The sequence below is a fragment of the Mobula hypostoma genome, chromosome 1, assembly GCF_963921235.1.
Source record: "Mobula hypostoma chromosome 1, sMobHyp1.1, whole genome shotgun sequence".
NCBI lineage: Eukaryota > Metazoa > Chordata > Chondrichthyes > Myliobatiformes > Myliobatidae > Mobula > Mobula hypostoma.
The window spans coordinates 111,407,194-111,430,749 of NC_086097.1; the positions used below are offsets into that span (position 1 = coordinate 111,407,194).

The 23,556-nt window shown below is 43.2% G+C and overlaps 1 protein-coding gene across 3 annotated transcripts in view; it reads right to left on the reverse strand.

Moving 5' to 3' along the window:
- The window catches only part of mlh1 (mutL homolog 1, colon cancer, nonpolyposis type 2 (E. coli)), a 112,827-nt gene that overhangs the window by 22,275 nt on the left and 66,996 nt on the right, over positions 1-23,556 (reverse strand). For 2 of the 3 annotated variants that reach the window (XM_063054877.1, XM_063054883.1), the window contains exons 12-17: positions 15,496-15,836; positions 9,342-9,490; positions 6,477-6,585; positions 5,215-5,278; positions 4,964-5,128; positions 3,775-3,867 (exon numbers count right to left, since the gene is read on the reverse strand). In XM_063054877.1, the coding sequence (XP_062910947.1) occupies positions 3,775-3,867; positions 4,964-5,128; positions 5,215-5,278; positions 6,477-6,585; positions 9,342-9,490; positions 15,496-15,836 (921 nt within the window). The remainder of the gene's footprint in view (positions 1-3,774; positions 3,868-4,963; positions 5,129-5,214; positions 5,279-6,476; positions 6,586-9,341; positions 9,491-15,495; positions 15,837-23,556) is intronic. The other variant, XR_010018787.1, reaches the window with a different exon arrangement.

A 23,556-nucleotide genomic window follows, 5' to 3' on the forward strand; every position in this document is an offset into this window, starting at 1 on the left:
TGTTTGGACAGGTACATCGATAGGAAAGGTTTAGGAGGGATATGTGCTCAACACAGAAAATAGGACTAGCTGAGGCATGCAGCTTAATCGATATGACAAGTTGGATCAGAAGTTCTTTTTCTGTGCTGTAAAATTCTATAAAGCTTTATAAATTTGTTGGAGAGATGCATGGAGAAATTTCACATCTGGACAAATATGAGGTACGACACTTTGGGAGGTTAAACACTAGAGGAAAGTATACAATAAATAGCAGGACCCTTCGGAATATTTGCATACAGAGAAATCTTGGGGTACAAGTCCACAGCTCCTCGAATATTGCAACACAAGTAAACAGGGTGGTAAAGGTGGCATACAACATACTTTCCTTCATCAGTCACAGCAATGAATATGAAAGCTGTGAACTGACATTTGGAGTATGTGTGCAGTCCTAGCTGCCACATTACCATGAGAGTTAGTAGCAGAATTAGGGCCATTCAGTCTACTGAGTCCGTACCGCCATTCCACCACTTCTCAACTTCATTCTTCTGCCTTTTTCCTGTGACCTTTGATGTTCTTACCTATCAATAAAACTATTAACCTATGCTTTAAATATAAATTATTAATAAATTATATGAAAGATGAAGCAGCTTTGGAGAGAGTGCAGAGGAGGTTCAGCAGGATGATGCCTGAATTAGAGATAATGAGAATCGGCTAACTTGGACTGCTCTTTTTCCTGGAGCAGTGGCCAAGGGGGCATATTCAGAGAATTATGAGGGGTACAAATAGGGCAGATTGGTCTTCTTCCCCAACATCCAAGAACGGAAATGTCAAACACAGACAGCATAGTTTTAAGAGCAGAAAGGGGAATATTAAAGGGTGTGTGTATATATACACACACGAGTGGTACATGCCTGAAATGCTCTGCTAGTGGGTTGGGGGTGAGTGGGTGATAAGGGGGTTGTGGTGGAGGCGGATTTAATGGTGTTCTTTAAGAACATTTGGACAGGCACATGAAATTGCAGGGAATGCAATGATACGGACCATATGCAGACCGACAGGGTTAGATTAATCTGTCTACGTGGTCAGAACAGCACCAAGGGCCTATTCCTGTGCTGTACTGTTTGGTATTCTTAAGGTCCTGAATAGTGCAATTGTCCTGAAGGTTAAATCACATAGTATACAAAGTAAAACAGCCAACTAGATACAAAATTGGTTTAGTGATAGGAGTCGGAGGGTGGTAAGTGAGGCGTTTTAAGATTGGTCAAGTCAAGTCAAGTCACTTTTTATTGTCATTTCGACCATAACTGCTGATACAGTACACAGTAAAAACGAGACAATGTTTTTCAGGACCATGGTGCTACATGAAACAATACAAAAACTACACTGAACTATGTAAAAACAACACAAAAACTACACTAGGACTGCATAAGGTGCACAAAACAGTGCAGGCATTACAAAAAATAATAAACAAGACAATATGCACAGTAGAGGGCAGTAGGTTGGTGTCAGTCCAAGCTCTGGGTATTGAGGAGTCTGATGGCTTGGGGGAAGAAACTGTTACATAGTCTGGTTGTGAGAGCCCGAATACTCGGTGCCTTTTGCCAGATGGCAGGAGGGAGAAAAGTTTGTATGAGGGGTGCATGGGGTCCTTCATAATGCTGTTTGCTTTGTGGATGCAGCGTGTGGTGTAAATGTCAGTGACGGCGGGAAGAAAGACCTCGATGATCTTCTCAGCTGACCTCACTATCTGCTGCAGGGTCTTGCAATCTGAGATGCTGCAATATCCGAATCCGAACCAGGCAGTGATGCAGCTGCTCAGGATGCTCTCAATACAACCTCTGTTGAATGTGGTGAGGTTGGGGGGTGGGAGATGGACTTTCCTCAGCCTTCGCAGAAAGTAGAGACGCTGCTGGGCCTTCTTTGCTATGGAGCTGGTGTTGAGGGACCAGGTGAGATTCTCTGCCAGGTGAACACCAAGAAATTTGGTGCTCTTAACGATCTCTACGGAGGAGTCGTTGATGTTCAGCGGAGAGTGGTCGTTCCGTGTCCTCCTGAAGTCAACAACCATCTCTTTTGTTTTGTTCACATTCAGAGACAGGTTGTTGACTCTGCACCAGTCTATTAGCCGCAGCACCTCCTCTCTGTATGCTGACTCATCGTTCTTGCTGATGAGACCCACCACGGTCGTGTCATCGGCAAACTTGATGATGTGGTTCGAGCTGTGTGTTGCAGCACAGTCGGTAACCAGTGGTGTGCAACAGGGATCAGTGTTGGGCCCACTGTTGTTTGTCATCTATGTTAGTAATTTGATTGATAGTGTAGGTGGCATGGTTACCAAGTTTGCAGATGACACCAATATTGGAGGCGTTGTGGACAGTCAAGGTGACTTTCTAAGATTACAATAGGATCTATAAATCAGCTGAGAATGTTGCCCAAAGAATAGCATATTGAATTTAGTGTGAATACAGTTAGACAGGGGCAGAACTTACATCGTAAATGGCAGCGCTCTGAAGACACAGAACAAATAAACCTTGCACTATAAGGACACAGTTCCCTGTAAGTGATGACATTGGTCGATAGGAGGGTAAGAAGGCATATGGTAAGCTTGAGTTGATGGGGTGTTAGAGCGATTTTTGGGTTTAGCACATTAACATTTAGCAAAGGACTTCTCAGCCACTGATTTTCAAATCTGAATGCAAACTGTAGATTTAAATTAAATGAATAGCTCCTAAAAGCTGTGTATCATAAACCAGAAAATGCTGATTAAAATTCATTAGATGTCTGTGGTGTGGGTGCGAATCAGGAAGTGTGAAGTTTGTGTGTAGTCCCAAAGAAAGCATTGCAAATATGGAATTGTCTTTTGACGTTTAGTACACAAAATAGTGAGCCCCACATTAGGCCAATGAGACCTTTCTACCAAAAGTGTCTCCATATGCCGGCTGCTGTATCTTGTTCTGTCGAATAAAGGGGCTGTTTCATATCTACCAGTACTCTTTCTCTAGTGACTTCTTCCATGCAACAACATGGGTCAAGGCATGAGCTGGAACATCATGCTACAGCTGAACAGGATATTGAGGCATCTGGAATATTATGTGCAATTCTAGTTGCCAAGCTCTAAGAAGAATACCATTAAGCTGGAAAGGGTGCAAGGACATTACTAGAACCACAGGATTTGAGTTATTTGGGGGGGGGAAAGATAGGCTGTTGCATTTCCTCCCTGTAGGAGGCTAAGGCATGACCTTATAGTGGGTTTAAAAATCATGAGAGTAGAAGATAAGGTTGCTGTTTTCTTCCTTGGGTAGAGGAGTCTAAAACTAGAGTACAAGGGGAAGTATAAAGCACACCTGAGGAGCAACTTTTTCCACATGGAGGTTGCTGGGTACATGGAACACAGTCAGAAGTGTTAGAAGCAGGTACAATTACAAAATGTAAGACAACTGGATACATGGATAGTAAATGTTGAAAGAAATATGGCTAAATACAAAAACCACTAGCTCAGGTAGGCAACTTGATCAACGTAGATGAGTTGGACAAAAGGGCCATTTATGTTTAGTATGATTAACTCACCAAACTTCCTTAGACAGCAAAGGCTTTGGAACAAAACCATCAGGAAATTGTCCTTCAAGCCTTCCTGACTGGTAACACACGACTGATTCCTTCACCATTGCTGGGTTAAAATGCTGGAACTCTCTCTCCATACCTCAAGGACTACAGTGTTCAAGGCAGCAGCTCACCCCCATCTGGCTCAGCCTGCAAAACCCATATTCCTTGAATTAAGAGTGTAAAAGTACCTACCTCTGTAGCTAGACGCAAGATGAACATCGGCAATCCCTCAAGGGCTGGAATATAATTTTCTAAAAGCAGAGGTAATCCAGTTAAGTTTCCCTCCTGTGAATAACCACAGTAAATCCATTTTGAGAATGCTTAACCTCAAGTTTGCTGCAAAACGTGAGCAACACACACAAATGTTGGAGGAACTCAGTAAGTCAGGTAGTATCTTTGGAGGGTAATAAATAGTCTATGTGCAAGCTGAGACCCTTCGTCAGAAGTGGAAAGGAAGGGGGCTGAACCCAGAATCAGTAAGTGGGGGAGGGGAAAGATAGGTAATAGATGAAACCAGGTGACGGGGATGATGGGTAGGTGTAGGAAGGTAAGGATGAAGACAAAGCTGGGACGGAATGGGTGAAGAAAGTAAAAGAATGAAGGAGGAATCTGACAAGAAAGGACAGCGGACCATGGAAGAAAGGGAAGGAGGGGAACCAGAAGGAGGTGAGCGCAGGTAAAGGGAAGAGAAAGGGTAACAGGAGAGCCAGAATGAGGAAACGAAAAAAAGAAAAAAAAATGACTGAAAGTTGGCCCTCAACAATCAGGCTCTTGAACCAAAGGGGATAACTTCACTTACCACAACACTGAAGTGTTCTCACAACCTATGGACTCACTTTCAAAGACTCTTCATCTCATGTTCTTGTTATTTATTCTTTCTTTCTTTCTTTTTGTACTTACACAGTTCATTGTCTTTTACATACTGATTGAACGCTAAATTAGTGTAGTCTTTCATTGATTCCATTATGGATTTATTGAGTATGCCCGCAAGAAAATGAATCTCAGTGTTGTACATGGTAACCTATGTACTTTGATAATAAATTTGCTTTGAGCTTTGAAATCAATCTTTATGCAATCAGGATGAAGACTCTCCAATATAAGATTGGCCTCATCACGGCAGTAGACACCATGGATAGACATATCAGAATGGGATTGTGAAATTGAATTGAAATAGGCAGTCGCCAGGAGATCCTGCCTTTTATGGTTGATAGTTCAAAGGTCCTTGAAGAATTGTTTCCCCAGTTTGCATCCTCCAACAAGTTGAGAGTGTAAAATTAGATACCTTGCTATTTTCTTTTTATTGACTTTCAGCAAGGAATCGACAAACTACTTCAGATGGAGAATAATGTTAATATTAAGTCAGCTTAAGTTATATACTAACCTCATCAATACCAAGGGAAAAATAATCTTGCAGCATTTCAGATTTTGTCTTCAGGAAGTCCACAATATACTCTGCTAATCCTTCTTTAGGACCATCCTCCTCTGTCCATCCACTTTCTGGACTATCCAGTGCCATCATGGCCAGTTCATACAGTGGGGCTGGGGTCTGAACACAAAGTGAAAGAACAAATTTAGTGTCTTCAACTGGTGACTAAACCCATGGGAAAAAAAACGTCCACCAGACATACTTACCGATAACCTCAAAACTCCAAAATTGCCAAAGTCATAGATCAAGATTTGGTGAAATAATTCCTGACTGAAAAATCACACATTTTGTTCAGAAAACGGTGTATAAACAAGATATTTCACAAAAACAAAGTTGCTCAGCCCCACAGTAATATTTATACTCTGCACTCCATACTTCTCTAAATTATAATTGATAATCATATCAATAACATGAATAAGCAGCTCTGCTGTCTTTCATGATTTCTCCATAATTGAACAGTAATCTGCTTTATTATACACCTTAATCAGTGAATTTTCAACTTGTTATCTTGCCTCCACAGCATCTCATATTGTTATTGATGGTGTCTCCAACGTGGGTGATTGTTCCTTCAGCTGGAGATACAGCAGAGATCCTATGGATGATCGTTTTCTCAGAAACCAGTGGATAGCTGCCAACAGTGAACACTAATCACTAAAGCCCTACAAGTGAAGACAGATCCATTTCTAGCAGGGGCAAAGTTTTCTTATAAAATGCAGGACTACAATTCAAGACTCGAGCAAACTATTGGACTAAGCGTGCTAACCAAGAGGTCTGAAGAAGAATTTCCAAGCTTTCTTACCCCCTCCTTGCTTCTGTTATCTGCTTTTTTTTAAGAAAAAAAATCCCCATTGTGACATGGAACAAACTGGGTGAACCACAATTGTTTATAATTACTGTTCGTATCCTCATGTACATATCAACGACTGTCAATTCTACAAAATAACACAACTTTTTAGTGTAAACCTAAATATTTGTTGAGGTTTTATAGCAACCCAGGAGAAGGCCATTTGGCCCATAAGGTTCAAATCAGCTCCTAAGGGTCCAATCCCCTCTGTCTTATTCCCAACCCTCATTTGCTTCTACATTTGTAACTTATTCAGTCTCACAAATAACCAGTAAATTCTGATTTTTCCCCACATTAACTTGTACCAAAGGTAGCCAATTATTGTACCAGAACTATTTTGAAATGTGGGAGGAAACCCATAATCATGAGTACGTGCAAATGGCACACAGACAGCATTTGAAATCAGGATTTAACCTGGGTCCATGGATCTAAAGCAGCAGCACTGTATGCTGCACCACCTTCTTGCAATTGATCAATTTCTTCTAAAAAGACATTTCTAGCAGTGAAATTTTCATATTATTCCAATTTTTAAAAAAAGTTCCTTGTCATCACTGGCATGGAAGCTATTGATGGCCACATCTACATTAAACAGTACTCTCTCGGTTGTGTGCATGTTGAAAATACCTGAGTTTAGTAGTGTTGATCAGGTAAAGTTTAGTTTGGTACTGCACCAATGCCCACTGAGGATTCACACAACCTATAAATACATGATTCTGTAACATATCTTGGAGGCCTTAAAAATAAAAGACTCAGAGTTAGTATCTGCAACACAATGATAATATCTCCTTACATTGTCAAGGTGCATACCACGTGATTGTATCTGACATGTATTAGTTTCACAACACAAGTACAAACAAATCATTCTAAATTCTTAGTAGCTGATTCATGACCCAAGCCCTGAATTTCTTGGCATCAATCTTGACTGTTCCTTCTGATCCCAGAAATCAATAACATTTATAAAATTATGATAGACAGCTGGCATTTCTCCCCACCCCCAACACTCCCCTCACCACTAGTCAAAATGTCTAATACTACTGGGCATGAATTTAAGGCAAGAGGGGGAAGTTCAAAGATGATGTGCGGGGCAAGTTATGTTTCTCTCCCTCACAAGCTAAGTGGCAGGTATATGTAATGCAATGCCTGGTGTTGGAGACAAATACAATAGAGGCATTTCAGTAGGCCGAAGGGCCCATCCCTATCCTATACTGATTTATATTCTAATATTTAGGAAATAAAATGCAACAATAGAAGTAGAAAAACCTCACTGGCAGATAGTGAGAATCTGAAGAAATTGCTGGTAAAGTGTAGATCACTGTGACACTGAATGCTTCAGATCAGTAAATCTCTCTCTCAATGAATGTCCATTGCCTGTTTTGTATTTCCAGTGGAAAAATGAAAGGGCAAGGTGTGGAGCACATGCTCACACACTGACCATCTGCAGTCAATCTCTACTTTCACAGAATATTGTACCTAGACATGAACGAGTTATCTCCACAACAACTCAATGGTGATGTTTTATGTCCTGATCTTATGCTCCATTCCACTCCCTTGTCAACCCATGCCCATAAGACTAAGTGTAAAGCTGCTTTCTGTCATTTAGCACATATTTCTAAAGGCCCATCAATCAACAGAAAAATACAATTCTCTAACAACAGGAATACTGCAGATGCTGGAAATTCAAGCAACACACATCAAAGTTGCTGGTGAATGCAGCAGGCCAGGCAGCATCTCTAGGAAGAGGTACAGTCGACGTTTCAGGCCGAGACCCTTCGTCAGGACGAACTGGAGGAAGAGTTAGTAAGAGATTTGAAAGTGGGAGGGGGAGGGGGAGCTCCAAAATGATAGGAGAAGACAGGAGGGGGAGGGATGGAGCCAAGAGCTGGACAGGTGATTGGCAAAAGTGATATGAGAGGATCATGGGACAGGAGGTCTGGGGAGAAAGACAAGGGGAGGGAGGGGGAACCAGAGGATGGGCAAGGGGTATAGTCAGAGGGACAGAGGGAGAAAAAGGAGAGTGAGAGAAAGAATGTGTGTATAAAGATAAATAACGGATGGGATACGAGGGGGAGGTGGGGCATTAGCGGAAGTTAAGAGAAGTCAATGTTCATGCCATGAAGTTGGAGGCTACCCAGACAGAATATAAGGTGTTGTTCCTCCAACCTGAGTGTGGCTTCATCTTTACAGTAAAGGAGGCCATGGATAGACATGTCAGAATGGGAATGGGATGTGGAATTAAAATGTGTGGTCACTGGGAGATCCACTGGGAATACAATTCTCTTCCCATTCTTCCTTATGGAATACTGAACTTATGGCCTCAGGCTCCTTCTCACAGTCAATTTAATGCTATAAATTTGTTGACAACACAACTATTTTTGACAGAATTTCAGATGGTGACAAGGTGGTGTACAGCAGCTAGATAGACGGCAGTGGAGTGGTGTTGCAACCTTGCACTCAATGTTAGTAAGACTAAGGAACTGACTGTAAACTTCAGGAAGGGGAAGTAGAAGGAACCAGTCCTCATCAACAAATCAGAAGTGGAAAGGGTGAGCAGTTTCAAGCTCCTGGGTGTCAACATCTCTGAAGATCGATCCTGGGCCCAGCATATTGATGCAATTACAAAGAAGGCATGACAGAAGTTATGACAGCATTAGGAGTTTGAGGAAATTTGCTATTTCACCAAAGATTCTTGCAAATTCCCACAGATATACAGTGGACCGCATTCTAACTGGTTACATCACCAACTGGTATGGAGGGGCCACTGCACAGGATTGGAAAAGGCTGCAAAAAGTTGCAAACTCAGCAAGTTCCGTCGTGGGCATTAAACTCCCCAGCATCGATGACACCTTCAAAGGGCGATGCCTCAAAAAGGCAGCATCAATAATCACCAAGGACATAGCCTCTTCGCATTGTTACCACTAAGGTACAGGCGCCTGAAGACATGCACTCAATGTTTCAGAAACAACTTATTTCCCTCTGCCATATTTCTGAATGGACAATGAACCCATGAACACTTCCTCACTATTTCCCCCCTCCCTTTTTGTACTATATATTTAATTTATTTTTTGTTTATACTTTTTATTATAATTTATACATTATTGTTATGTATTATAATGTACTACTGCTGCAAAACAACACATTTCACAACATATATCAATGATATTAAACTTGATTCTTCTCAGACAAATTTATGAAGTAAAAACAACTTTGATTTGCAACATGATGAACTATCAAGTAGTTTCTGAAAAGCATCAGCCTGTGTGGAGGTTCAAATGTGATACATCACAATCCCTTGTGAAAATAGGGATATTCTGTCATTTGTCAATGATATACACAAAATGCAGGAGGAACTCAGCATGTCAGGCAGCATCTATGGTAAAGAATAAAGAGTCAATGTTTCAGGCTGAGACCCCAATGATGGGTTGAATACACGTGATATTAGCACACAACTTGTGTTTCTCCTTAAGAAAAAGACTCATCTAATAGCTGTACCTGTATGGTTTTGACTGTTGATGTCCTCCCGCAAAGAGAGTATACTGGTAAGGTTAATAATTCGCCTCTTTGGAAGATGAGCAGCTGTCATATTATGACTGGAGTTCATTTCCTTTTCTTCATCTGGCAATTCGGCCCTTGATCGTTTTCTGGCAAATAAAATTACACCCTATTCAGATATCAAACTACATTACTGTCAATATAATAGACTAACAATTTTATAAAACCCATTCATGATTATTTCCACCTCCATCCAACTTTCACAACTGGGTGACTTCTCATTTCTTCTTTTGACAACCTGTTAGTTAGGCTATATGTTCCTGGAGTTTTCATGGCTTATCATACTAAAGTACTATGCCTAATACAGGTGCACATTCCTTTATCCGAAATTCTGAAATCCAAAAAGCTCTGAAAACCTAAGTTTTTCTCGCCAACAGCTGATGTCACTCAGGTGTGCCTTGACAGCACTAGCAGAGTCCACCAGATGTCAGTTGTGGCTCAGCGCTTATACTAGTTACACGTGCATTTGCTGTTCGCTGATATTTTGTGTTCACTGTTGACTTTGTGTTTAATTTCACTGAGAAAATGTCAAAAAGAGCTGCAGATACCCCTCGGGGTAACAATGAGAAAAGGAGAAGGAAACATCTGTTTCATTATCAATAACGCAGAAAGTGGAGTTACTGTAGAAGCTTGATCGTGGTGTGTCTGTGTAGCATCTTACTGAAGAAAATAGTGTTGGAACTACCACTGTATATGATTTAAATAAACAGAAAGACAAGTTACTGAGGTTTTATAGTGACAGTGACAGTGACGTTCTACATTTATTCCAAAAACTCATTTACCTTGTGTTTGATTCGGTTCGTTTGAAGCTGTATATTTTTATGTTTTATTGAATGTTTTTGCTGGAAATAAAATTTTTTCTTGTCATTATTCCCTAAACAATACAGTATAACAACTATCTACATAGCATTTACATTGTATTAGGTATTATAAGTAATCTAGAGATGATTTAAAGTATATGGGAAAATGAGCGCAGGGTTGGTGCGTCGCTGGGTCCTAAAGACCACCGCACTGAGCCAGATTAAATAAGAGACTTGAGCATACACGAGAAATCATTTGAAAGTGGGAGGGGGAGGGGGAGATCCAAAATGATAGGAGAAGACAGGAGGGGGAAGGGATGGATCTAAGAGCTGGAGAAGGGAGAAGATAATCGGACGGGAAGCCTGGGGAGAAAGAGAAGTGGGGAGGGGAGCCCAGAGGGTGGAGAGCAGGCAAGGAGTTATAGTGAGAGGGACAGAGGGAGAAAAAAGAGAGAGAGAGAAAAAAAAGGGGGAAAAGAATAAAAAATATATAAGATAAATAAATAAGGGATGGGGTGTGAAGGGGAGGAGGCACATTAACAGAAGTTAGAGAAGTCATCAGCCATCAGGTTGGAGGCTACCCAGACGGAATATAAGGTGGTGTTCCCCCAATCTGAGTGTGGCTTCATCTTGACAGTAGAGGAGGCCATGGATAGACATATCAGAATGGGAATGGGATGTGGAATTAAAATGTGTGGCCACTGGGAGATCTTGCTTTCTCTGGCAGACAGAGCGTAGGTGTTCAGCGAAACTGTCTCCTAGCCTGCATTGGGTCTCACTAATATATAGAAGGCTGCACCGGGAGCACCGGATGCAGTATATCACTCCAGCCAACTCACAGGTGAAGTGTCACCTCACCTGGAAGGATTGTCCGGGGCCCTGAATGGTGGTGAGGGAGGAAGTGTAAGGGCATGTGTAGCACTTGTTCCGCTTACAAGGATAAGTGCCAGGAGGGATATCGGTGGGGAGGAATGGGGGGGGGGGGACGATGAATGGACAAGGGAGTCACATAGGGAGCGATCCCTGCGGAAAGCAGAAAGGCGGGGGGAGGGAGGGAAAGATGTGCTTGGTGGTGGGATCCCATTGGAGGTGGCTGAAGTTACGGAGAATATGTTGGACCCGGAGGCTGGTGGGGTGGTAGGCAAGGACAAGGGGAACCCTATTCCGAGTGGGGTGGCGGGAGGATGGGGTGAGAGCAGATGTGCGTGAAATGGGAGAGATAAGTTTGATGCAGAGTTGATGGTGGAGGAAGGGAAGCCTCTTTCTTTAAAAAAGGAAGACATCTCCTTCGTCTTGGAATGAAGCCTCATCCTGAGAGCAGATGCAGCGGAGACGGAGGAATCGTGAGAAGGGGATGGCATTTCTGCAAGACAGGGTGGGAAGAGGAATAGTCCAGGCAGCTGTGAGAGTCCGTAGGCTTATAGTAGACATCAGTAGATAAGCTGTCTCCAGAGGTAGAGACAGAAAGATCAAGAAAGGGGAGGGAGGTGTCGGAAATGGACCAGGTAAACTTGAGGGCAGGGTGAAAGTTGGAGGCAAAGTTAATGAAGTCAACGAGCTCAGCATGCGTGCAGGAAGCAGCGCCAATGCAGTCGATGTAGCGAAGGAAAAGAGGGGGACAGAAACCGGTATAGGCTTGTAACATAGATTGTTCCACAAAGCCAAAGAAAAGGCAGGCATAGCTGGGACCCATACGGGTGCCCGTGGCTACACCTTCAGTTTGGAGGAAGTGGGAGGAGAGTGGTGGTAGAGGGGAACTGGTTAGGTCTGGAATCCAAAAAGAAGTGGAGAGCTTTGAGACCATCCTGCTGGGGGTTGGAGGTATATAGGGACTGAACATCCATGGTGAAAATAAAGCGGTGGGGGCCAGGGAACTTAAAATCATTGAAAAGATTCAGAGCGTGAGAAGTGTCACGATCATAGGCAGGAAGGGATTGAACAAGAGGGGATAAAACAGTGTCAAGGTATGAAGAAATAAGTTTGATGGGGCAGGAGCAAGCTGAGACAATGGGTCTACCTGGACAGGCAGGTTTGTGGATCTTGGGTAGGAGGTAGAAATGAGAAGTGTAGGGTGTGGGAACCATAAGGTTGGTAGCAGTGGCTGGGAGATCCCCTGAGCTGATATAGTTGGTGATGGTATGGGAGACAATGGCCTGGTGCTCCTTAGTGGGGTCATAATCGAGGGGTAAATAAGAGGAGGTATCCGCGAGTTGACGCTGTGCCTTGGCAAGGTAGAGGTCAGTACGCCAGACCACAGCAGCACCGTCCTTATCGGCGGGTTTCGTAGTAAGGTTAGGATTAGTGCGGAGGAGTGGAGAACAGAGCGTTTGAAAGGAGTGAGGTTGGAATTGGAACAAGGTGTGGTGAAGTCGAGACGATTTATGTCCCGTTGGCAGTTAGCAATAAAGAGATCCAGAGCAGGCAGAAGACCAGAGCGGGGTGTCCATGAAGAGCAGACGGGTTGAAGATGGGAGAAGGGGTCATCGGTCGGGGTGAGAGAGTCCTTGCCGAAAAAGTAAGCTCGAAGACGGTGTCACAGACCCCGTGACGGGGATAAAGAACCAGCAGAGATGGAAAACACTTTGGAGTCTCATATTGCTATAAACTAATAATATTAGTAACTACGCAATACAGTAATATAAATGTAAATAAATCAAACAGGTTAGCAATGATTATATATAAAAATAAGTGTGGAATATATATGTATGAAACCCAAGCTTCGTTAGGTCTAGGGGAAAAAAGATACAGTCTTACGATGTTGAGTAAAGTTCCGTTCGTGGTATTTAGTTGAGGGGGGGAGGGGGAGAGGGAAGGGGAGGGGGAGGGGGAGGGGGAGGTGGAGAGGGAGGGGGAGAGGGAGGGGGAGGGGGAGGGGGAGGGGGAGGGGGAGGGGGAGGGGGAGGGGGAGGGGGAGGGGGAGGGGGAGGGGGAGGGGGAGGGGGAGGGGGAGGGGGAGGGGGAGAGGGAGAGGGAGAGGGAGAGGGAGAGGGAGAGGGAGAGGGAGAGGGAGAGGGAGAGGGAGAGGGAGAGGGAGAGGGAGAGGGAGAGGGAGAGGGAGAGGGAGAGGGAAGGGGAGGGGGAGGGGGAGGTGGAGAGGGAGAGGGAGAGGGAGAGGGAGAGGGAGAGGGAGAGGGAGAGGGAGAGGGAGAGATGGATGAGTCTTCAGGTGAGCTGATGCCGTCGATCTTCTCGTCGTCCTCCGAAATCCTTTACAAGTCCCCGACTGTGACTTTAACCAGGGGGACCGGTCTTCTGTGGTGGAGCTATCACCCAGGCGAGGGTGGACACATAGACAACTCCCCACCCGTCAACCCCTCCTTTACCGTTGGAATGGCAATTTGGATCGATCCACCTGATCAATCCTCCAAAACCCACTTTCTCTGCGGGCACAATAATGCTCCTTCAGTGTCCGGATCATGTGTCCCGAGGTCTGTATCATCTGACTTCCCATTTATTTCACCAGGCTGAGCATCACCTGTCACTCAAAGAGTCCCTCCTTCCTTTGTCTGTAAAGGAGTGCAAGCAGGCAACATGTCCTTGAAAGTAACATCAATAACCAGCCTTTGGTCACCATAGCAACCTTCGAGCTGCTCGGTGCTGTCTCTAGCTCCAAACTCAGTAAAAATCCAAAGTTACTTCCAATGCCTTAAGGTGACAGTCCAACCGCTAATCTTCGTCTCTCTCTCTCTTTTCAAAAGCAACATGTCAGTGGTAAATAACTCTGTCTCTCTCTCCTTTCCAAACAAACCATCAATGATGAATGTCTCTCTCTGTCTCTCTTCAAACAGTTAATAGGGGCACTCCTGGATCCCCTCACAACGGAGCCGGCAGAAGAAGAGACTCAGCATCATGGCATACGCGGAACTCGCTGAGGTGTGGGCGAAGGGGGACAAAGGTAAGGCCCTTACTGAGGACAGAGCGCTCTTCCTCAGAGAGCTGAAGGTCGGAGGGGATAGTAAAGACCTGGCGCAGATGAGAGCTGGGATCAGAGGGGGGGGGGGAGGGTGAGGGAGGCTGGTGGTGTCAGTAGAGAGGGGAGGGTTGGGATGAGAGGAAGATGGAGTCTCTGAGGGCCCAGGAGTTGACGGTGGGATCTGAGGGAGATGGGGTTGCAGAGTGGTGGTGGGGGAAGGGAAGACGGGAGTCACAATAGCAGCACATGAAGTCCCAGCTTGGAGTTCAAGGTTGGAGTCGCAGTTGGTGGTTGCGCAATCGCTTTGAAGGTGTTCATGGTCGTTGCTGGAGTCCGGGTTTTGAATATGCCCTGGGGTGCTGGAGCCGCCGAGATCGAGCATATGTGTTTTTTGGTATCGGTGGGGAGCTGAAATCTGAAAAATTCTGAATTCTGAAATGCAACTGGCCCCAAGGATTTTGGATAAGGGATTGTGGACCTGTACCAACTTCCCTCATTCAATCTATTGCATTGTCCATAGAGATAGAAGATGCCACAGCTCTCCAGAAGTGCTATGGCTATGATGGAGGGAGTGGAGGGGAAGAAGGGAAGTAAAGAAAATTAAGCTGTGGTTTCCCCTGACCTATATAAGGGGTTTAGACTCTGCTCAAAAGCCAACTGGTATAGGTTTCACCATTAAAGGTTGACTTAAGATCAAACTGAAAAGGCAAGCTTTTATCTTTCATAACCAAGTAATTTTTATTGAAGCACAGGTCCTCTCCCAACTTTCTGAAGGACATTCCCAGCTGGGAATATGAGGACCTTATCCTCTATCCAAAACATTTCAATAATTGATGGAATGACATCTCACTCAGGATGGTCAGTCAATATCAAAACGTCGATGATAACAAAGATGGCTCTCGTCGAGCCTGTTGGTGTTGGCACTACCCACAAGGGGCCATGCATACCTGATCCCGAAGTTCATATTTCACAGGGGTTGCCTTTGCACATCTTTTAAGTGGGATATGTGTTGCACACCAGCTGACTTAACAGAGCTAGGTCTCAGTAACGGAAGAACAAGATCTGCTACATTGGCATAGATGCTCTTGGGCAGTGTGTTCCTCTTCACATGCCCACATTCCCAATCCCCAATCTCTCGTCCTTCAATGTATATGTCAACCCCTAACCACCCCACCCTCCTCCGCTCTTTACACTCCTCATGCTGGGTTGCATTTCCCCCCACTTTCTTGTGTGCACAGAACTATGGGGTATGGGACAGAAAGGGTAACAATGAACTAAATCTCAATCTAAAACAACCTCCTGGACCTATGTGCAGGTCTCCAACTTCAAGATATTAACATTCTGAAGTTTATTAGATATCTGATTTGACAGAAGTATTTACCTGGATGAGCCACTGGAGGAGTCTTCAATACAGGGATGTACATGCTTCTCCACAGTCTTAACCACGCTCTCAACATCTTTCACAGATGGTACTTCAAAGTCACTTGCATCCAACATCTCAGAGTCCTGATACCTAGGTACGTCTGCAGCAGGAGGAACAGCAGGCAGCACAGCGTGTGACTTGTTGACTGGTTGAAGGAAAGCATCCATCTTCTGTTCCCTGGCGTCTGTTCGCACCATCTGGCGAGGGCATGGTTTGTCACTGATACCTGGAACCATGGATGATGCTGCCAAAGGTTTGACAATGTCACTGGATGTTATGACTGGCCCTGGTAGTAAAGTCTAAAAGGATTTAAAATACACTATAGTTTTAGTTATCCATATATAGTTTTACTTACACTCAAGTAAAACAAGTTTAAATTGGATTGTTTTCATACAAATCACCACGTTAGAATTAACATGCAAAAGAGAGACAGTGCAGAGGCTGGAAAGAAAAAAAGAAAACGCTAGAAGCAGTACACCATAACAGCATTTTGTGGAGACAAAGCATTAACGTTTTGAGTAAATGACCTTGCATCAGACCAGAGACAAGTTGGAGATAAAACAAATTTTAAAAAAGGCATGAGAGGTCAAGCGACAAAAAGGTGATGGTTCAGGTGGCAACAGGTGTCAAGGCATAAATAGATGACGAACATGTCTGAAACTGTAAGAAAAAACTCAAATGCTGAAAATCAAAGCCACAAGGGGTCAATTTGATGATTAACTGAAAATTTTGAATTGAACAGCACATCTACAAAGCTGTAATGTACCAAGTTGTGAGGTATGCTGCTCACCAAGTTTACAATAGGCTTCACTGGAACAGTATGGGAAGTCAAAGATAGTAGGAGTGGGATGAAGAATTAATGCAAGGTCAAGGATGGAACAGAGGTGATCACCCACTGCTGGAGACACCACATGGTGAGCAGTGACCTAAAACAATAGATGTTACTGCCAGTAATATATTACTACTCCACCTGGAAAGTTAAGTTCACGTACACAAGATAAAAAGTGCAGCTACTGCATTGGTTGTACTGTAAAGTGCAATAAGAGACCTCTACTGATTTATTTTAAAGTGAGATAGCCTTTGCACCCACTGCCACATTGATCTGACAGAATAATTCTTGGTATAACACCAGGAAGGTTCATGATGATTGGAGATGACTCATCAGCACACATTAGCACATATGGGCTCTGTGACATTTACTTGGCTCTACGCTGAACTGAGGCTGAGGCTGTGGCCCGTTCTTGCTGCTCCCAGCTTCATGTCTATAGACTCACTTTGGTTCTGAATGCTCTTTGCTTACGTTTATTGTTCACACAATTTGTTTTTATTTTCCCTCACTGCACATTGGGTGTTTGACTGTTTTTTTAAAATGTGTTCTTTTGGGAATTCTTTGTTTTGTAGCTACCTGTAAGGAGACACATCAAGGATGTATAGTGTAGACATATTTTAATAATAAATGTACTTTGAACAAAGGCCCTGTCAGCACAATAGACTAGGGAGTTTTTGGTCTTTCACTGCTAAGTAATGATCAGAAGATTAAGATGCTCCTCTTCCTGCTAGAAGAACAAGCCTCTATTGGCTTACAAATTGATTTGGTTCACTGTGTGAACAGCCTGCAAAGCATTGGAAGACTGCAATCTGCTGACTAATGTATTATTAGAGATACTCCCAAGGTTTACTGGGACAAGTTACAGGTACCCTGGGATAGACTACATACGAAAACTGTGGCTACCGGAACAAAGGCAAATCACAGGTGGCTTACAAGGATAGTGAAGAGAGTCATGTTCCATAGCATGATAGAGAGAGAGAGACAGAACCACAGAAGAAGGGTATAGTGAGAGAGCAAGTGAAAGAAAATTAATGAATAAATTTCTTTAACTAGAAGCCTTCATATAACACACATATAGTGTGTTCTGGTGAGCTAAAGATGTATTTTGGTAGTAATATTACATACAGCTTACAAATTCAAAGACAATTGGTATCTTAAACTGCAACAAACTTGACAGAGTAACATATTAGATTGTCAAAGTTATTAATTTTCAGTCACCAAAGAAATAAATTTGACTTGTCATATTGAACAATTTTTGTTGACATAAAAATTAATGAATGCCATTCATTACACTTCAGCATTCAATTTCTATTTTAGTTTTTAAACAAAAACCCTGAAATTGATAGTTAATTGCTGAAGGTGAGAGGGACAAGATTTTTCAGAGGTTTTGACAATCCCTGAGGGATGATCAATTTCCAACAGAACTCAGAAGAAAACAAAATTTAAAAATTGCTGCAAAGGTAATTTACTGCAACATCTGACAAGGAACATTCTACAATTTATGATAAAAACTGCACTACAAATTAATACTAACTATTCAAAATAAGTAATTAAATAAAAACTAAAAAACACGACATCACCTTTTTATCATTTAGAGATACAGCACATTAACAGACAGGCCTTTCTGGCCCAATGAGCCCACACTGTCTGGTTACACCCACGTGACCAATTAACCTAACCTGTTTGTCTTTGAACCATGGGAGGAAACTGGTGGAGCACCTGGAGGAAACCCATGCAGTCACAAGGAGAAAGTACAAACTCCTTACAGATAGCAGTGGAATTGAACCTGGGTTTCCTGGTGCTGTAATCATGTTACGCTAACTATTACACTACCATTTCTTTGATGGCCGGCTGGTGGCACAATGGGATTAGCGCTGGACTCCGGAGTGAAGATCTCCTGCGTTTGAATCCAAGTCCGGCTACACCCGAGCACGCTTTCCATCCGTGCCGGGTTGAGCGTTGAGCTAGCCACTCGGCCTCGTAAAAAGAAAGGGTTGAGTCAGGAACGTTCATATTGTGACCCGGTTAATCCAAAAGGAGACCAATCCTGACACCACGCGCCAGACAAGAATGGTTGACTGTCTGGTGCGACATGCTAAAGAAAAAAATTTCTTTGATGATGGTTACAATATCGTCATTTCAGGACATTAATGGAATCAGCAGAGAATTAAGTCATTCACATTAAACAAAAATGGATGGTGAAGCAGACAGTCAAAATTTTACTCTACAAGATCCTTGCTATAGATTAATCCGAAGGAAACAGTTGCTAATCAGAGTGCCAGGACTTGGAATATATTGCCTGAAAAAGTGTGGAAACAGTATTCTGGATTTAAAAAAAAAGAGTACCTGGAAGGTCATCCAGAGTAGACTAGGCATTGAGGGCTAAAGATGAAGCACTGGAAGATAGAATTAATATGGGCTAGTTTCCACTGATCAGTATGGACATGCAGGGCGAAATGGCCGATTTTCCTTATGTATTGTCTGTTAATTATTGATAAAGATGCACAGAACCTCAACTGAAATAGCATCAGCTGCAGAGCTTTGAACATTTACCAATGAAGGGTATATAGAATCCCACTACATGGAAACAAGCCCCTCAACCCAACCCAACCCATTCACATCAGTTCAGCTACTCCCATTTTTCTAGGTTTGGCACATATCCTGCAACATATTTCAGGGTCCTGTCATTTCCAGCGCAAGTCCTGCCCTGATTTAACTTACAAAATGCAACACTTCACAGCTGGCAGTATAAATTCCATCTGCCCGCTTTCCCCATTTCTGGATCCTGTTGTAATCTGAGGCAACCTTTTTCACCATTTTCTGCATCAGCAATTTTGGTGACTTCTGTAAGCTTACCAACCAGGCCAACTACATTCTCAGCCACATCGTAAATCATTAATCCCAGCAGCGCAACTCCTGTCACAGGGCTCCACTCTGAAAAAACCTCTGCTACCATCCTCTGACTCTTACCACACTTGTATTCAATTGGCTGGCTCACCTTAGATCTTGTGATCTAACCTTCTTGATTAGTCTACCACTGCTCTGCTTCTGTCAATCCTCAAAAACATCAACTTCATAAAATATGATCTATCACACCAAGACATGCTGACTAGGCATGGTCACTGGGATTGAATTACAGGCTCCCAAGAAGCTACGGGAATAGGAGGAGCAGCTATGTAGAGAGATTGAAGCTAGTAGTAAACATAATAGGGTAGTATGAGTGGGAAATTTCAACTTCCCCAACACTGACTGGGCCAAACATAGGGTAAAGGCTTGGATGGAGTAGAATTGGTGAAGTGTATCCAAAATACCTTACTTTATCAGTATTGAGGGACATAACACTAGACCTCCTAGGAAATAAGGTATGACAAGTGGCTAAAAGTGTTTGTCAGTGAGTACTTTGGGTCTAGTGACCATAATGCCACTAGCTTTAAAATAATTAGAGGATGCAATCAGTTTACAGATTAAGCTTCTAAATTGGGCAGAAAAAAAAAATTGTAGCCATTAGGCAGGAACTTGCAATGGATGATTTAGGTGAGATTGTTTGCAGAGAAAGGAATATCTGCCAATTGGAAGGCCTTTAGAAGTGTGATGTCAGAGGTCAGAGTTCAGAGCCTGCATGTTCCTGTTAGGGTTCAGGGCAAAGCTGGCAGGTTTCCGGAGCCCTGGATGACAAGAAGCATTGATATTGCAGTCAAAAAACAATGGGAGACGTACACTGTGCGTAAGTAATCGGGAATTAATGATTTGGAACAATTGAGATCTAGTGAAGGAGATGAGGGAGGAAAATGAGGTTGAGGGGGATACTAAATCAGCCATGACAGAGCAGAATCAATCACTGAATGGCCTAATCCTGCTCCTATATCTTATGGTTTTATCTCTTGATGATTACAAGTAGTAGCGGAGTACAACTGAGAGAGAAATTAGGAAGGCAGATAAAGGATATGAGAAGAGGTGAGGCAAAAATCACAAAAAGATTATACAGGTATATTGAAAAGATAGCTAGGTAGAGAAGTCCTCTTGAAAATCAGCATGGGCTTCTGTGTGGAACTAAAGGAAATCTCCCAACGGGATCCCACCACCAACCACATCTTTCCCTCCAACGCCCCTTTCTGCTTTCCATAGAGATTGCTTCCTACACGACCCCCTTGTCCATTTGTTACCCCCCACTGATCTTTCTCCTGGCACTTATCCTTGCAAGCACAACAAGTGCTAAATCTGCCCCTACACCTCCTTTGTCACTACCATTCAGGTCCCAAACAGACATTCCAGATGAGCTGACACTTCACCTGCAAGTCTGTTGGGATCATCTACTGTATCTGGTGCTCTGTGTGACCTCCTATACATCAGTGAGACCCGATGTAGCTTGGGAAACCACTTTGCTGAGCACCTATGCCCTGTCCACCAGAAAAAGTATGATCTCCAAATCCCATTCCGATATGGCAGTCTGTGGCCTCCACTATTGTTGTGATAAGGCCACACTCAGGTTGGAGGAGCAACACCTTATATTCCATCTGGGAAGCCTCCAACCTGATGGCATGAACATCGATTTCTTGATCTTCTGGTAATGCTCTCCACTAACCCCCCCCCACCCCACCATTCCCCATCCCCTTTTCCCTCTCACCTCATCTCCTTACCAGCCCATCCACTACACTCTGGTGCTCCTTCCCTCTATTCTTTCTTCCATAGCCTTCTTTCCTCTCCTATTAGATTCCCCCTTCTCCAGCCCTGTATCTCTTTCACCAATCAACTTCCCAGTTCTTTACTCCAGTTTCACCTATCGCCTTGTGTTTCTTCCTCCCCTCCTCCCACCTTCTAACTCTGACTCATCTTTTTTTCTCCAGTCTTGAAGGGTTTCAGCCCAAAACATCAACTATACTCTTTTCCATAGATGCTGCCTGGCCTGCTAAGTTCCACCAGCATTGTCTGTGTGTTGTAAAGGACATAGCTGATGTTTTTAATGAACATTTCAGGTTTTATTGAGGAGGAACTGATGGGGCTGAGGAAATGGGGGAAATAATGGTGATTTTTGGACCATGCAAGAGTTAGCAGGGAGATGATATTGTAGGTCTTTAAGTACATCAAGTTACATAAAACACCAGGGCATGTCCCTGTGCATTCTTAGGCGCTGTGGGAAACTGGAGGAGACATTGCATAGACCCTTGTGGATTTTTGCTTCATCTTTGATCACACATGCCATTCCAGAGCACCAGAATGTGGCTAAAGTGGGACTACTGTTTAAAAAGGTTAGCAGAACAAGCCAAGAAACTGCAAGCTGGTGAGTCTGACATTACTAATAGGTATATTGCTGGAGGAAGTTCTGAGGGACAGCATCTACAAAGAGGCAGAATCTGACTTGGAACAGGTAGTACCGCTTTGTGTGGGAAGACACGTCTGACAAATCTCTTGGAGAGGATAAAAACTAGCAGCCAAGGTAATGAAATTTATGAGTTTCAGATGTGAGCAGGAAGTAGTACTATGCAACGTACAGCAAGAACATAACTCCATTCATTTTCCAAAATTCTATGCGTCTACTGCATACATTGGAGGGCACCATGGTAGCGCAGAAGTTAGCACAACACTATTACAGCTTGGGGTTTCGAGAGTTAGTAGTTCAATCCAGGTATCCTCTGTAAGGGGTTTATATATCCTCCCCGTGAAATGCATGGGTTTCCTCCCACAGTCGAAAGTCATACCAGTTAAAAGGTTAATTGGTCATTGTAAATTGTCCCATGATTAGGCTAGAGTTAAATCAATGAGCTGCTGGTGGTATGGCTTGAAGGGCCTGTTCTGCACTGTATCTCTGAATAACAAAAAAATAAAAATGAAATGATTAAATTGCATTCTTTGGAAATTTTAATCAAAAATAGAAGCCGCTGGACATACACTGCAGAAAGTCAGGAGGCATCTGTGGAAACAAGCATTGACATTTCAGGTCAAAGAACCTTTGCCAGAACTGTAAAAGACAGAAAATAATTTGCTTTCAAGTTGCAGAGGGTAAGTGAGGAAATGGAGGACACAGGCAATCGCTTTGATATGCTAGGACTGCCTGGCTGAAAATGGGAACTTATTAGAAAAAGAAGATAGTGTAAAACCTGTGAAATGCAGGACAGGTTATTGCTGAAGCCATAAAGAAGGTTGCTGTGTCTGTGGAAAGAAAAAACCTGAATTAATGTCAAAGATGGGTAACATTAACACCAAACTGGCCAGTCCACATAAAGGTGAAAATTATCTGAAATTGCTTAAGGCAATATTAAGTCTGGAAGGCTGCTACATTCCTGGACAAAAGATCTTTAACCATGCATTCTAATTGTACAGGAAGCCACAGTAGAATTGGGATGAAAAACTAACATGGCAGACAACCAGATGCTCAGACTTAATGGCATCTGACTCCTCCAATAAAGATCATATTGCAGACAGTGAAAGCAATGCACAATGAATGAATCACTGCTCATCTGTAAGAACTATTTTGGCTGCAAAGTTCAAAGTAAAACTTATTATCAGAGTACATACATGTCACTGCATACAACCCTGAGATTCTTTTTCTGCAGGCATACCTAGCAAATCTATAGAACAGTAATTGTGAACTGTAAACATCAGGAACTGTTAACAGAGCAAATGCAGATACAAATAAATAGCAATAAATAACAAACATGAAATAATATAAAAGAGTCTTTACACGAGTGTAGCTATCTCCTTTTGTTGAGCCTGATGGTTGAGGGGTAGTAAGTGTTGTTAAACCCAGCGGTGCGAGTCCTGCGGCACTTGCACCCTCGATCTGATGGCAGCAGCGAGAAATAGCATGGCCAGGGTGGAGAGGATCATCGATGATGGATGCTGCTTTTCTACAGCAATGTTTCACGTAGGTGTGCTCAGTGTTTGGGAGGGTTTTACCCATAACGTACTGGGCCAAATCCACGACCTTTGTAGGATTTTCTGCTCAAAGGCATGGGTGTTCATAATGCAGCCAGTAAGCACACTTTCCACAACACATCTATAGAAGTTTGCCAAGGTTTTCAATGACATGCAGGGGCGCAGTGGTAGCTGGAGCACTCTGAAACGTGTTTGGCACCTCTTTAAGAAAAAAGCTGAAATAAACAAGCTAATTAATTAGGTGCCACCCAGGGTGATTTGAGTCTCTCAGAAACTGCTGATCTCCTGGGATTTTTACATACATCATACTTTGGAGT